General features: G+C 29.2%; 3 protein-coding genes across 4 annotated transcripts; 1 reads left to right on the forward strand and 2 right to left on the reverse strand.

The window, feature by feature from the left end:
• Positions 1-1,848: 1,848 nt before the first annotated feature.
• LOC128388783 (uncharacterized) lies at positions 1,849-3,235 on the reverse strand. The gene has a single exon (XM_053348237.1). It carries the CDS (start codon positions 3,126-3,128, stop codon positions 2,088-2,090), a length of 1,041 nt encoding a protein of 346 aa, XP_053204212.1. The 5' UTR covers positions 3,129-3,235; the 3' UTR covers positions 1,849-2,087.
• Positions 3,236-11,011: 7,776 nt separating this feature from the next.
• Positions 11,012-13,548, forward strand: LOC128388779 (crooked neck-like protein 1). Its single transcript, XM_053348233.1, has 2 exons — positions 11,012-11,269; positions 11,404-13,548. The coding sequence occupies exons 1-2, from the start codon at positions 11,141-11,143 to the stop codon at positions 13,480-13,482; spliced, it is 2,208 nt and encodes a 735-aa protein (XP_053204208.1). The 5' UTR covers positions 11,012-11,140; the 3' UTR covers positions 13,483-13,548.
• On the reverse strand, positions 13,485-14,934 carry LOC128388784 (coiled-coil domain-containing protein 6-like). Of its 2 annotated transcripts, none has more exons than XM_053348238.1 (2): positions 14,794-14,934; positions 13,485-14,605 (listed from the first exon to the last, which is right to left on the reverse strand). In XM_053348238.1, exon 2 carries the CDS (start codon positions 14,511-14,513, stop codon positions 13,974-13,976), a length of 540 nt encoding a protein of 179 aa, XP_053204213.1. In that variant the 5' UTR covers positions 14,514-14,605; positions 14,794-14,934; the 3' UTR covers positions 13,485-13,973. The 2 variants fall into 2 exon arrangements, with proteins under 2 accessions (XP_053204213.1, XP_053204214.1); XM_053348239.1 differs by having other exon boundaries at positions 13,485-14,542; positions 14,794-14,930.
• Between the last annotated feature and the right edge of the window lie 69 nt (positions 14,935-15,003).

A 15,003-nucleotide genomic window follows, 5' to 3' on the forward strand; every position in this document is an offset into this window, starting at 1 on the left:
AACAAGAAAAGTTTCCAAAATCAGGTGAACATAAAATGAGACAGAATTAACTTGTTGTTGTTGTTGTTGTGTTGATAATGATGAAGGATGATGAAGATGATGATGGTTCCTGTAAAACAAGTTTCCAAAAGACTCACTGGTGAGATTTATCGTTTCTCTCTCTCTCACTCACTCACTTAAACTCACTCAATTCTCTTCCAACCTTTAAGCTCTCTCTCAGTAACTAAAAGTAGAATCACTATTAACAGTGAATCTTTTTTTTTCTGCTTCTGCTAATTGTTATCTCCAATTTTGAACAATTCACTTGAAGATAATCACAATGATTAGATCACCAATGACAATTAATAAACCGGTAAGAATGACAGGTCACAATTAATAAGTTTGATTTGATTTGATTGTAACAACGTGAACGATGTTGATCTTATTATTAAGGTTGAAATTGATAAAAACAAACAAAATGAAACTTTTCCCAAAAGTAATTCAAACAATAATATTAATAGTTATCATTAATTGTTTTCAATATGAAGATGATTTCTTGTTACACTGATTGTTGATTAGCTTTTAAATTGTTTGCAATTGAATCCTCTGGGTTTCATGTTATCCCTTTTTAAATCATCATGTTGCCATTTCCAAAGGAGGAGCTTATCATGATCATGTTGAAGTTTTTCAGAATTTTCTTTCTTTCTTTTTAAATATACTTTCTTTACGATAAATATCCTCCTAGGGAAGAGACGAAGACGATGATGATGATGAAGAAGATGATGAGGATGAGGACGAGAAAAGCAAAGAGTTTAAAGTAAAACACATAAGAGAAGAGGGAGAGAAACGATAAAATTTTTCATATTAGATTGAAAGTGAAGGTGAGAAAAAAAATTCTTAAGAAAAAAAGTTCATGTTTTTTATGAGATTTTTTTTTTAATGTTTCAAAAGTACTATCATGATGATGATGATGAGAACATGATGAAGTTTATGAATCCATCATGGTGTGCCCATGATGTAAATATAACCCTGAACCGACTTATCACCCACACTTACCTGTTGAAGATGAAAAAACATCTATGGTATTTTTATTATTACGTCAGGACGATGATGATGATGATGTTTGTTTATTTGTTTTTACCATGCAACAAACTATTAGATTAATTGTCGTGATTAATAACAAGTCAACATGGTAATAATTTACACTAATTATGAATTACAATTTAAATTCAATTCAATCTACCAACGTCAGACCAACAACATGTTTACCTGAATATTATTTTTAGAAAATTCAATTTCTTTCTTAATTGTTGATAAGAATTAAATTGTTTACTCAATTGTAGATTGTGTGATTTCATCTAATCAATGTAATTTTAGTTTATATTAATAGTATTGTCAATTAGATTTAATTATGATTAATATTTTCTGGTAAATTAATCTGACTTTGTGTCTGACTTTGGATCTGCTATTGTTGAATTTTGATTGAATTCAATTTTACAACAATTAACTATTTCGTTAACGTTTAATTGTTGTATGAACTTGATCATGATCTTTACTATATAAATTGTTGATCTCAAGTTCAATATCTTTAATTGTTTTGTTATTCAATCAGGAAAATGATTGTATAATAAACAGCAACGAGATTAAGTTAACAATCAGTCAGTGAATTAAATTTGATTGGAAATTTAAGAGAGAAAAAAAAGTTCACTAATCCATTACAATTAAGAATAACAATTTATTTTAATCATCATCTAATGGCTTTATGCAATTGCGAATCAGCAATTAATCAATATGCTTGTAAATCAATAGAAACAATTTATCTGAAAGTTTTGTTTTGTAATTGCAATTAAAATTCAAAACTGTGTTAAATTTATGTTTCAAATATCATTTGATTGCAATTAAATCAGTAAATTTAATCACTTTTTATTATGTAATTAATTTACAATGACTATAAATGATTGATTGAAACAAGTAAAATACCACCAAGGAAACAACAATTAATTTCCTCTCGTGGTTAATACAATCAGCTCACTAAATGAATAGTTAATCACTTGTTTGACTATCTAATCAAATGCTATTAGATAACAATACAATCATAGACAATTTAATTAGCCAAACAATTTCATAGTAATCATTAAGAAGATAACAATTAAAGGTTTAGAGATGATTGTAGTTAATTCAGTTGATGAAGTTAATTGAAAGTCGGAATTAGCGTAAAACTTGAATCGTTTATCGGCAACAATTGCTAAATCAAATTTAGATGATGCAAATTCAAATAGTCCATTTTTTGACCCATACTTGATTTTATCAGGAACTGACCATTGGCAAATTGTTCCGTTGATTATTTGATTATTTTTAATTTCCTTGTAATCATAACTACCAGTTAAATCATTCCAAAGTGTCCTTCCACCAAGTATCAATTGACCATTAACTATTGATGAACTGAAATCACAATCAATTTTCAAACCATAAGCCCCACTAATTAAGTTGATTGTTACAATTTTGGGAAACAATTGTTTGATTTTATCTTCATAATCAATGACAAGAGCAAAGTTAACTTGACCATCAACTTTTGTGAACAATAAATATCTAGAATTACCAATTGCTTGAAAACCTTTAAATTGTTCAACCAAATTATCCGATAATGAAGTAAAATTAACTGGACTAATAGGTAAAGTTTCATTAAGATTAAAGGTAACTTGATATTGAGTCGGTGTAACAATTAACTGACCAGGTTCAATAAAATCCAGAGAAAAAGTTGAATTATCCTCACGGTTGATTGTCCACTGGCACCAGAGTTGATTATCATTCAGGTAAATTGATTTACCATCAATCACTTTAACCTTATCATTTGGATAAGATTTTGTCGTAACTGGTCCATCAGTTTTCACCTCTACCCTTCTGCCACAGGTAAATACAACACCGACACCATCATCCGATAAATCAATTCCAATCTCTTGAGCTTCGTCCTTTAAATTGTCTGAATTTTCAAGATTAAATTGTAATCTTTCACCAGTCCAATCATTATTACTTAAGGTACTCGAGCATTTGGTTAAACACTTTAAACTACTGCTCGTTGATTCAATTGATTTAATTACAATCAATTGTAATAAAATCAACGAAAACATTGATGAAAAAAATTGTCTCATTTTTGTCGCTTATTATTTTGTCACAATTACCAAATGAATATTAATCTTTTAGGTTAATTCTAATAGCAATTTATGAATTTCGCCGTTATCATTATTTAATCATTTATCTAAATCAGTGCTTGGTGAGTTGAATCAGTAAACAACAAAGTAAGAGAAATTAACTCAATCCAATATGATTAATCAATCTGTTAATCACCAAGACAATTAATAGATAATGAGCACATGAATTGAGTTGTAATCTAATTGCAATCAAATTAGTAATCAACAATTATACGATAAACTAATATTAACAATTAGATAAACAATGAAAATCATGTGCTATCATCTCGGCACATTGTTCAATTGATTTAATATTGATAGTTAATCGAGGAAAGTTAATTAAAACAATTGCTACTTTTTTGATAAGAAAATTAATCATTTTCTTCAAGTTACTCATCACTACTTTGATAGTTGACTAATTTTTAATTCATAAATTCAAATCAATCATCAAGATTCATAGTAAAGTGAAAACACTGAATGATTATCATCAAGTGGAAATAAAAATCCTTGAAACTGAATCGATTCATTGGAATCAGAGTTTTTCTTTGTTTTTGTTTTTCAAAATTTCCACTTATCGTTTTTCATTATCAATGAATTTGATTGTTATCGTTTAGTGAAAATGATTCACAGTTTCCAACGAAAAACAACAATTTAATTCAATTTCAACCTACGTATTTAAATTAATTGACAGGGTTGATTAAGAACGTAGGTTTTACTATATATACAATTCTGTATACAGAATGAATTTCCCCTGGAGGTTAATTGTTACTACGTGAAAAAATTTTACATTTCAAAATTAACCAGAATTTTCTGTTGGTGATTCATTTAATATCGATGATCATGATTAAGTGTAACTGTGAATATTGAATTTAATTGTGTGGGTTTCTGGACATAACCATTTATGTGAATCTTAATTGTGTGGACACAATTAAGATTCAATTCTTATAATGTCTTGTTAATTGTTAACATTAGTTAATATTAATTTGTTGTCGACTTTTTTTTCAAAGGGATTTCCACCAATTTTGTTTACAATTAAATCTTGTTGTTTAAATTTTAACCAATTAGATTTTATTAGTTAATTGTGAAAACCCTGAGATAAAAATACCATCTCATTAAATTGTGATTATATAATTTCAATTAATTACAATTAAATTGTGGTAATTTTTTCCCTTTCAAACTTGATGAGTGTTAATTTGATCAAGAATTAATTGTTTCTATAATACTTAAAGTGATCAACTTTGAAAGACAATTGTTTGCCCTTTATTGTATTGATTAAATGATTGTAATCACACAACAATCAAGTAGGCGATCACAATTAATTTAATTATCCAATGCAAGCCTATTAATCTTAACCTTATCAACGTTTATTAACCTTCAAGGTGTTAACTAAATTGTTACAAACTTCATTTTGTCTTAATTGTCAACTACTATTTCTGTTCATTGTAAGGCCAACAATAAGTAATTAATTACAGTATTTGTATTCTGTACATTAACATTAATAGTGAATAATTAACTTTGAGGCTCATCTTAATTTCTAGCAAAGTAATTAAACCTTAAATCTAAACAATTAATCTCAAGCCAATCTCTTTGGTATTATTATTATTCAGAAAATAATGCCAACAATTAAACTTACTGCTTTTACAATTTTTGGTTTGTTTACAATTAAAAATTCAAGTTGATCAAGTCTATGAGAATTAAAAATAATTAAATCTCATGCTGATGATTGTTATGAGAAATCAAAATTAAGGTTAATCATTTAACTGTTTACCAGAAAATTTAACAAGGTTAACAATTAGAAAGTTAAAAATGACTAAATAAAAGTTTCTCTTGATTAAAAATGCTCGAAATTGTAATTGAGTAGCAAAAGCGAAATCAAAGTTTCCTGTGGTGAGAGATTAACAATTAACTAAATTGTAAACGATTTTTAGATTGCAATAATCATCACAAATTGAAGGAGAATCACAAAAGTCAAAGTTGATTAATAAATTACACAAGGTTGATTATCAAGCATTAAGATTCCTTGAGATAATTAAAGTATTAATCCAAACACTTTCAATTTGTTGATTTACCAAGGAAATTGATGATAATCATAATCACCATACTAATCCATGGCCTCTTATAATTTACGGGTGACAACCTTTAATCGGATAACTGAAAAATCCGCTACAGTTGAAATCTAATCATTTGAAAGTTTCACGAAAATAGTTTGATAATAATTCTGATGATCAACCTCATCCCTAATCTTTATCCTAATCATCATCTTCTACCTCTTGTCTTATCTTCATCCTTTTCCTCTCTCACTCTCTTCCGCTTCAATATTATTATCACACTAATGAACTAATCTTAAGACAAAATGCTAAATGAGCTTATCAGGTACCAAAGAATAAAATTCCAGAATTCCAGAAATCAGAACATCGTTTCCTCATCTACCTGCGTCACCATTTTCCTTTTAATTTATTTCATCCTCATCTTCTTATTATCTCTTGTTCATTATCCCAGATTCTCATCGATATTTACTGTAAATATCTTGATTGGCGCCTTCTAATCCAGTCAAACCTCTTCAAGTCACTTTCTGTTTCTGTACCTGCGATACCTGAGGATGGCCTCTTCTTCTTGATCATCATCTTCACCATCGTCAGAATAATAATTATCCGAATCCTGGAAAAAAAAGTCCACATTCAATTTGGAAACACTAAGTAGTTTTTTTCAATTTCAATCTGCAAACTTATGTAATTCTTATCCTGGAATTACGTAAATTGATTTGAAAAGAATCATGAAACCATGATAATGATCGTTATCGTGGAATAACAATCAAATTAGACTGGTCAAAACATGGAAGATAAATAATCAGTGACCCTGAGCATTTGTTGTTGTTGTTTTTTCGTGAAATAATATCATTAACTATGTGATGGAGATTAATTTTCATACCTTGCAATTTATTTATCCTATTGCACATAAATGGTCAATCTGGTCAGTTTATCTTCTCAACCATTAATCTGATCTTAATCTGATTACGGAAGTGAATCTTGACCCATCTTGAAGTGAAAAAAAAGTTATCAGACCAAATAAGAAATTAACCAACTTAACAATGACAATGAAACAATACAAATGCAATTAACTTTTTTTTTTATTTCTCTAATAAAAAAACTACACTTAAAATAACAATTTAGCCTGATTGCTGCTCATCATCTAAAATCAACCAGGAATCAAAGGGATAAGTGATCAAAAGTTTCTTTTTACTCAGTTTACCTACTTGATCATGTAATTACCCAGAATTTTCTGATAATAATATGATATCTATTCTGTTAACTTCATGATTTTCATGCTCCATCATCATGATCATCATCACCAAACATGAGGCAACATTAGTAACTTTTTTAAGATGAATTCAAGGTCGATTCCGGTTGATTCTCACCTACAATTTATATATATTTTCCCCAAATTTTATCTAACTTTGATTACTATCAAATTAAGTTTTCAGGTTTCCAAAATTATCAGAGTCTTCAGAATTTCAGGCAAAATAAAAAAGAAGACAGGATTTCCCCTGAACGATAAACTGAACGAAGACACGTAAATATCAACGAAATGAAGAAAAACTAAAAAAGTTTTTCTCATAGAAAAAAAAAGTTGATGATTAACTGATTCTGGTGATTTCCACAGTCTCTATTGGGCTAGAAATCAACAATTTCATGTAATTTCATGGTAAACCTGAGAATCCATTAGGAAATAATAATATGAGAAGATGAAAATTTGTGTTGCTTTTAGATTGAAACTTTTTTATTTCTCTTCACAATTTGGATTAGATCAAATTTCAAGGTTTGTTTACTATCAACAATGAAAATGATTCTCACAATTATAAAACTTTGATTGTTACAATTTACCTTGAACTTTGGGGTTAATTAAAGTAGCTATTGCTCAGAGAGATTATCTAATTGTTAAGGTGTTGTGATGATTATCTAATATTTATTGGTTTGCCTTCAGATTATCACATGAATATCAACAATTTAACCGATAATCATGGATGAACTTTGAGATTGATTAACTAGTTGAAAAGTATCAAGTTTCCGGTTAACATTGAAACTTTCATCATGTGAGGATGATGAAGATGAAGATGAAGATGAAGATGAAGATGAAGATGAAGATGAAGATGCTGAAGATGAGATGGTTTTTCCAGAATTCAAAACAATCAAGATAATATTATTATTCAGCTACATGAACGTGTTTCCATTCAATCCTTTCGGTGACTTTAATTGTCGTGTTAATTGCTTGAAGGTTGAATAACATCATAGTCGTTTATTAAAATTACAATTGTAGTACATCAAAATTAAAGTGAAATTGGTAAACAATCAATAAATTGTGGTTACTTGATTAGCTGGTCTGAGTTTACAATCATGATTGTTAATCACAAACGTTTCTCATTGAACAATTAATATTTAATCTTGATTGTTGGAAACTTTTTTTTTATCTCTTGTCCAATCATTGAGAGATTTATTTAATCCTTAATTGTCTAACTTAATTAAAATGTATATATCATTTTCAATCAATGGTCAGAATTGTTAATCAACCTCTAATCAGGCGAGTCTAATTGTAATAAATTTAATCTTAGGTGTATATCTGATTACTATTTATAAATTGATTTGAAATCAAACATTTAAAAAAATTAATATTTATAATCAGTTTAATTGCTAAAAATAGATTGACAATTTATCTTAATGAACAATTTGATTCATTATGATCATTAAATCAGTTGATAAATCAATGAGAAGACTTCAAGGATTAACATATCACTGAGGATGATTTAGTTTTGATAATCAACTGATTTAATCAATCATTGCTGGTGAACAATTTGCAAATGTTAATCTTATCCATTAACAATTATTAAACAATAATAGTTAATTGTTTATAATTGATGGGGTATTGTAATTTGATGAGACTATTAAACATAAGAAATGATTGATTATCATGTTTTGTATTCAAGAAATTAACTAAATGATTACATAATATTCACCATGATTATTATGACTAATTATTCAGATGATGAATAATTAAAAATGAACATTTTCACATAGGAAACAATTTACCGAATTAAATTGTAATCAACTAGATAATCAGTTAATGTCAGTTAATGGGAATCCCAATTTGACATTTTCATGAAAAATAATAAATGAATTGCTAATTAGTATTATCATTAAGAATCTGGCAAAAAAAAATGATTAACTAACGTGTTGATTAGTTGAAATTGAAAGTTAATTAGCTAATACAAAGATTAATTCAGTTATAATCATTGAAAAAAACAATCAATTACATAATTTCAATGTCTTTTCCCCTCAATATACAAATTGATTGTTTCATTTCAAACCAGAGTAATTAACTAATCTGATTGAGTATTGATCAACAAAAAAAGAGCGATGGTCAATCAATGGTCAACCTTTCATTGGAAAAGTAAATTGTCAAGGTCGATTTCGAATGATTTTTTTTCAAGATAATTAATCAGTTATGATGATCGATCAAATTTATGTTCATCTATGTGACACTGATGATAATGATGATGATGATGATTAAAATATATATGCAACTACAAGATACTCACAAGATGTTGACAGATTTAATTCTTGATTTGAATTAACAGGATAATCATGATCGTCGAAAGTTTAAAAAAAAAGTTTCCTAAACTCATTTTAACGATGATGAAGATTAACCTTGTCAGCTTTTTACCAGAGTGACCAGTTTTCATCATTATCATCAGTCTGTAATCACCATTGATCTTATTGCTTAATCATGTTCACAATCAACGAGATTATCAAATGAGACATTTAAATTGTGAACCATTAACTTGTAAATTAGCTGATTAAGAAGCCCGATTATTTGATAATAATCTCAACAGATTTGTTCATTATTCTTTCAGAATTTTTCTCTCATCAATATTTACTTCACTTTCATTTAAATTGAATTTATTTCTTAATCAACATCATTTGATTTACTTATTAATATCAAAGTGATACTATAATATATTATGTTTATATTGTGATTGATTGGATTGTGCTAATTTAAATGTTAATCAAGGTAAATGTCAATCAGAGACTGGCAACTTTTTTTTTGTTGTTGATCATGTTAACTAATATGTTGCATAAGGAAGTTGATTTGAAAGTTAATTGCAATTTAAAATAGATCAGGGTTAATCTTGTTAATCACTTTTTTCTTGTATTCAATGAAATTTATTATTATTATTGCAATTAATTTCCATTGGTTGTAACAATTAAATGTTATTGTGGTTATTGTTTTTATCGTATTGGATTATTGATTTGTTTGTAAGGTTTAAAATTTTGATCATTAATTTGGTTTGAAAATGTCCGTCAGGATAAAATAATGACGAGTCACAATTAACTAATTGAATTTGATGTTTAATCAAATCTAAAGTGATATAAATTGTCAATCTAATGTATTATATATAAATCAGACTTAGAAAGAAGGACAAAATGAATTAAATCTTAATCGACATGTCGTTTAATTGCAATTAATGAAAAATTTTTCTTCTTGTTCATCATTTAAATTGAAAAAAAAAGTTCATTTCAATTTCATGATTATTCATTTCTCAGGAAAACTTGCCAAAAGTGAGGTAACAACATTATCAATCTCTCTCTCTCTCCCCCTTCTTACAATTTGATAACATTGGTGATAATCTGATTTACCAGAAATTAAAAGTAACTCAATTAATACTCGATCACTTTGTAATCATATTACCTTGATGAAGATGAAGAAGTTAATTGTCGTTGTGAATTAGCAAATAACAAGAAAAACTTTTCTCTTTCGAGATTAGAACTTTTTTTCTCTCTCTCTCTCTCTCTCTCTCTTCTTATTCTCTATCAGCCTGGACGCCATTTTCATCTCCAAGGCTGAATATTACCTCAAGTCCAGTGTGGTGATCAATATGATGATGTTGATGGACTTGATGAAATTACATGATAAATCACTGATTAGTGTAACCAAAAATATCTGAAGGATAATTAGGAAAACTTTTTTTTCTCTTCTTCTTCTTCTAGGAATCTGATCTCAATACTGATATTCAAGGACTTGTGATTATATCTTCATCTGGTATTCATCATGATCATTTGAACCTCAATAATTGTCATATGTTAGCTCAGCTGATTATGGAATCCAGATTTGTTTCAATAATAATAATAATCTTTCAATAACAGTATAATCAGTTCATCAACTTACCAAGGTTATCAGAGGGTAAATATAATTATTGTCACCCAAGTGAATAAATAAATATATATAACTCATCTGGAACAATCTATTAATTAGTTTGACTCTTCTTCCACTTGATTAAATAATTTTACTTAATTCTGTCTCTCTGTTAATTAACAATTAACCTGCGAGCGTCTCAGAAACTTGAAAAAAACTTTTTCTTCCTTTTTTTGGTTAATCGCTTTTCCCTTTAATCAACATGGAAATGTTTAAATATATATACATACAATGTTCAAGAATTATATTTACAATTTCTTTTAATTATCATTATGACAGACAGATTTATGATTAAATGTATTAATTTAGTTAATCTGAAGGAAAAATTTTCTAATCATTGGAAATGATTTTTGATTAATAGTTTTTTTTATTGGTCACTTTTTTGCTTCTAGATAGACGATTACTATTTTTATTAGAATAATGATTTACGAGTTAATTGTATTTACCTTTTCTTTATAAAATCATTTGGTTTACTTTTGGCTTCTTAATTACCCAACAATTAAATTTAATTCAATCAATTAATCATAATCTCCACAATGAGCGCCCTCTTTGTTTTCTAAATGTAACTAATTTTCCACATGATTTTTGTTTCTCTTTCTCTTTGTGGTTATTTTGAATTGTCACTTTGTCTTTATTTATGTTTACTTTTTATTAACAATTTTTTTATTTTTGTTTAAATTTTAACTTTTTCTTTAATTGTTAAGTGTTGATTTAACTCCAAATTAACCATGTCCGCTTCGTTGAAGGGTAAAGCGGCCAAAACCAAGGTGAAAAACAAGGCACCCGCAGAAATACAAATAACTGCGGAACAATTGATTAGAGAAGCCAAGGAAAGAGACTTGGAGATTTTACCACCGGTAAGTTAATTAATTGTTTTCCAAATTGTTTTCGCTTGATTTTCTTGGTTTCATTTGATTTGTTTATTGTTAAATGTTGTTGTTAATCGTTTTTGATATTGATTGTTGTTTATTTTCTTCTCTTTCTTTTTTAGCCACCGAAACAAAAAATTTCTGACCCTGAAGAATTAGCTGAATATCAATTGAGAAAAAGGAAAACATTTGAAGATGGTATTAGAAAGAATCGACTCTCCATTGCTAATTGGATTAAATATGCTGATTGGGAACATAGTCAGCAAGAGATACAAAGAGCTCGATCAGTTTATGAAAGAGCTTTGGCCGTTGATCCAAGATGTATCACCTTGTGGCTTCGTTATGCCGAAATGGAGATGAAAAATCGTCAAATTAATCATGCTAGAAATGTTTTCGATCGAGCTGTTCACCTTCTTCCAAGATGTAATCAATTCTGGTATAAATATACCTACATGGAGGAGCTTCTGGGCAATATTCCTGGTTGTAGGATTGTTTTTGAACGGTGGATGGCCTGGGAACCAGAGGAACAAGCCTATCAAACTTATATCAATTTTGAAGTGAGATACAAGGAATTAGATTTAGCTAGACAAATTTATGCTCGATTTATAACCGTTCATCCAGAGATAAAAAATTGGATTCGATTTGCTAAATTTGAGGAGCGTAATGGTGCCATTAATAATGCTCGAGATGTTTATGAAAAGGCAATTGAATTTTTCGGTGATGAAAATATGGATGAAACTTTACTTTTAGCATTCGCTAAATTTGAGGAGAGACAAAAGGAACACGAAAGAGTTAAAGCAATTTATAAATTTGCTCTGGAAAAGCTTTCACGAGATGAATCTCAAGAATTGTTTAAACAATATACTCTTTATGAGAAAAAGTATGGAGATCGAGAAGGAATCGAAGATGTTATTTTGAGTAAACGTAAATTTAAATATGAACAAGATTTAAAAGAAAATCCTCACAATTATGATACCTGGTTTGATTATATTCGATTGGTGGAAGGAGAAGGTGACATCGAGGCTATTAGAAGAATCTATGAGAGAGCAGTGGCCAATATTCCGCCCAAGAAAGAGAAACGATACTGGAGAAGATACATTTACCTGTGGATTTATTATGCCATTTTCGAGGAATTGGTTGCTGAGGACTGTGAACGAGCTCGTCAAGTTTATCGATTTTGTTTACGACTTTTACCTCATAAAAGTTTCACTTTTGCTAAATTCTGGGTAATGGCAGCTAAATTTGAGATACGACAGAAGAAACTTCAAGATGCTCGTAAATTACTTGGAACTGCACTTGGATTATGCCCAAAGAATAAGCTTTTCCGTGAATATATTGAACTTGAAATTCAATTGAGAGAATTTGATCGATGTCGAATGTTGTATCAAAAGTTACTCGAATTTTGTCCGGAAAATTGTTCCTCATGGTTACGATTCGCTGAATTGGAATCCGTTCTTGGAGAATATGAAAGAGCTCGTAAAATCTATGAGATAGCAATTTCTCAAGATAGATTAGATATGCCTGAGGTTATCTGGAAATCGTATATCGACTTCGAGGTTGAACAAGAAGAATTTGAAAATGCTCGAAATTTATATGAAAGGCTATTAGAAAGGACGAAGCACGTTAAAGTTTGGATAAGTTTCGCTAAATTTGAACTGTTAGCTTCAGCTGATGATGAAGAAATTAGTGATGTAAATATTGCTCAGGCAAGAACCGTTTTTGATAGAGCAAACAAAACATTGACCAATGGTGAAGAGAAAGAGGCTCGATTAATGTTACTCGAAGCTTGGCAAGAATTTGAAAATGAATATGGTAACGAAAGGACCAAACAACAAGTTGATTCACTTATGCCAAGGAAAACCAAAAAGAGACGGAAAATCACCAACGAAGATGGATCGGACGGTGGATGGGAAGAATACGTCGATTATATTTTCCCAGATGATCCAAGTGCAAGACCTCATATTAAACTTCTTGGTTTAGCCAAGAAATGGCGTGAAAAGATGCCCACCAGCTCAACCGAACCAGTACCATCAACGTCATCTGGAAACACGGAAACAGGGATGACATCAATTGAACTTTCTAGTGGAAACAATAATGACGACGACGACGACGATGATGATGATGACGATGATGACGATGTAGAAAGTGATCGCGAAAATGATGGTGATACACATTATGATACACAAAAAGATAGAGATTAATGTAAATGTTAACGATAAAGTCTTTTTGCAAAAAAAAAGAGAAAAGAAAACCTTTCCATCAAAGGATACACAGCATTTGAGTTATTTGTTTTTCTGTCTCCAATGAGCAAAAAAAAACGATACATACACATGAAAATCTTTTAGATAATTTTGTTGGTAATGGTATTGATTGGTTAAGGGAAAATAGCTGCGAATTGCCCGTTGATTGATATTTTTTTTTTCTTAAATTAAATTGACATATCAGCCATGTGTATGTGTAGATCAGTACATGAAACCATAAGTCTGAAGTGAGTAAAGACAAGACGAAGAGGAAAAATAGAGAGATAGAGAAAAGAGGAAAGAGGAAAGAGAAAGATTGAAAAGAGAGATAAAGTGAAAGGGTTATACGGAAAGAGTAACCAAGAGAAAGGAAGAGAGAGAGAGAAAATTAGGTAATAAAGAAATAGAGTTTAGGGGAATAGATGAATATGAAAAACAGCGAGGAAATTGGTTCATTTCATTTCCAATTTCAATTGTAAACCTTTTTTCTCCTCTTCTAATTTATCCATTCTTTTCCACAATTTGTTGACTAAAGCTTCTTGTTCTTGTTCCAATGTATTTTCAAGTTCAACCTTTTCTCTCCTTAATTGCTCTAGACTTGTCTGCTTCTGGTTAGTTTCACTTTCCAATTTCTCTATTTTACCCATCAATTTGGCTATGAGAACACCATTCTCATGTTGATGTGTCTTTTCAAACTCCTTCTTCTCGGCCAATAGTTGATTTAATTTACGACTTAAATCATTGGTTAAACATTCTTCCTCTTGTTCATATTTAAGAGCAATAATCTCCTTCTCCTTTTTGAGAGCTTCGATTTGTTTCAACAGTGTATTACTGATAAACTCTTCCTCTTGTTCAGCCTTAGCTTGAATGGTTACATAGGCTTCCTTTAATTTTTTATTCTCCTCGGTTAAATGTTTTATCCTAAACTTGAGTGATTCATTTTCAATCTGAAGACGACGATTCTCTTGTTCCAAATTTTGTTTATCATCCATTGCACCTCACTGGTTTAATTTTCTATTTACTTATATCAATATAAAAAGAAAGAGAGAGAAAGAGAAAGAGAACCAAATCACAGGTTAAAATTCTAGAATATGTAACAGAAAAAAAAGAGAAAAGAGAGAAAGAGAAAATAGAAAATAATTAGAACAAATTTTACAAGAGAAGAGAAAAAAAATAGAAAAAGGAAATAAAGAGAAACAAAAAGATACACAGAGGAGACAAAGTAGAAACAAAAGACTTTGACCCACAAGGATAATCTTTCTTGATACTTACAGAATTAAATTGTAGTGTATGTTGAGAATTAATTTAAATGGAAAAACATCAATAATTGTTAACTAAAACCTAAAATAATTACGATTTCAAGCAAACATTCATTTAAACACTTTGGTAATTTAATGTTTTCTTATTTACCAAATTTCCACCAAGAAGCTCATATGGCCGATTTTAATTCCATCTAACGACTAAAAGGTTAACTAAATCGTT

Source organism: Panonychus citri, unplaced genomic scaffold (genome assembly GCF_014898815.1).
Source record: "Panonychus citri isolate SS breed McGregor unplaced genomic scaffold, ASM1489881v1 Contig00102, whole genome shotgun sequence".
NCBI lineage: Eukaryota > Metazoa > Arthropoda > Arachnida > Trombidiformes > Tetranychidae > Panonychus > Panonychus citri.

What these genes read in the sequence shown, in the direction of transcription:
- LOC128388783 (XM_053348237.1), bottom strand. Translation starts at nt 3,128, where the DNA reads ATGAGACAATTTTTTTCATCAATGTTTTCGTTGATTTTATTACAATTG.
- LOC128388779 (XM_053348233.1), top strand. Translation starts at nt 11,141, where the DNA reads ATGTCCGCTTCGTTGAAGGGTAAAGCGGCCAAAACCAAGGTGAAAAAC. An exon ending in ACTTGGAGATTTTACCACCG is followed by an intron (nt 11,270 to 11,403) that starts GTAAGTTAATTA and finishes TTTCTTTTTTAG; the next exon opens with CCACCGAAACAAAAAATTTC.
- LOC128388784 (XM_053348238.1), bottom strand. Translation starts at nt 14,513, where the DNA reads ATGGATGATAAACAAAATTTGGAACAAGAGAATCGTCGTCTTCAGATT.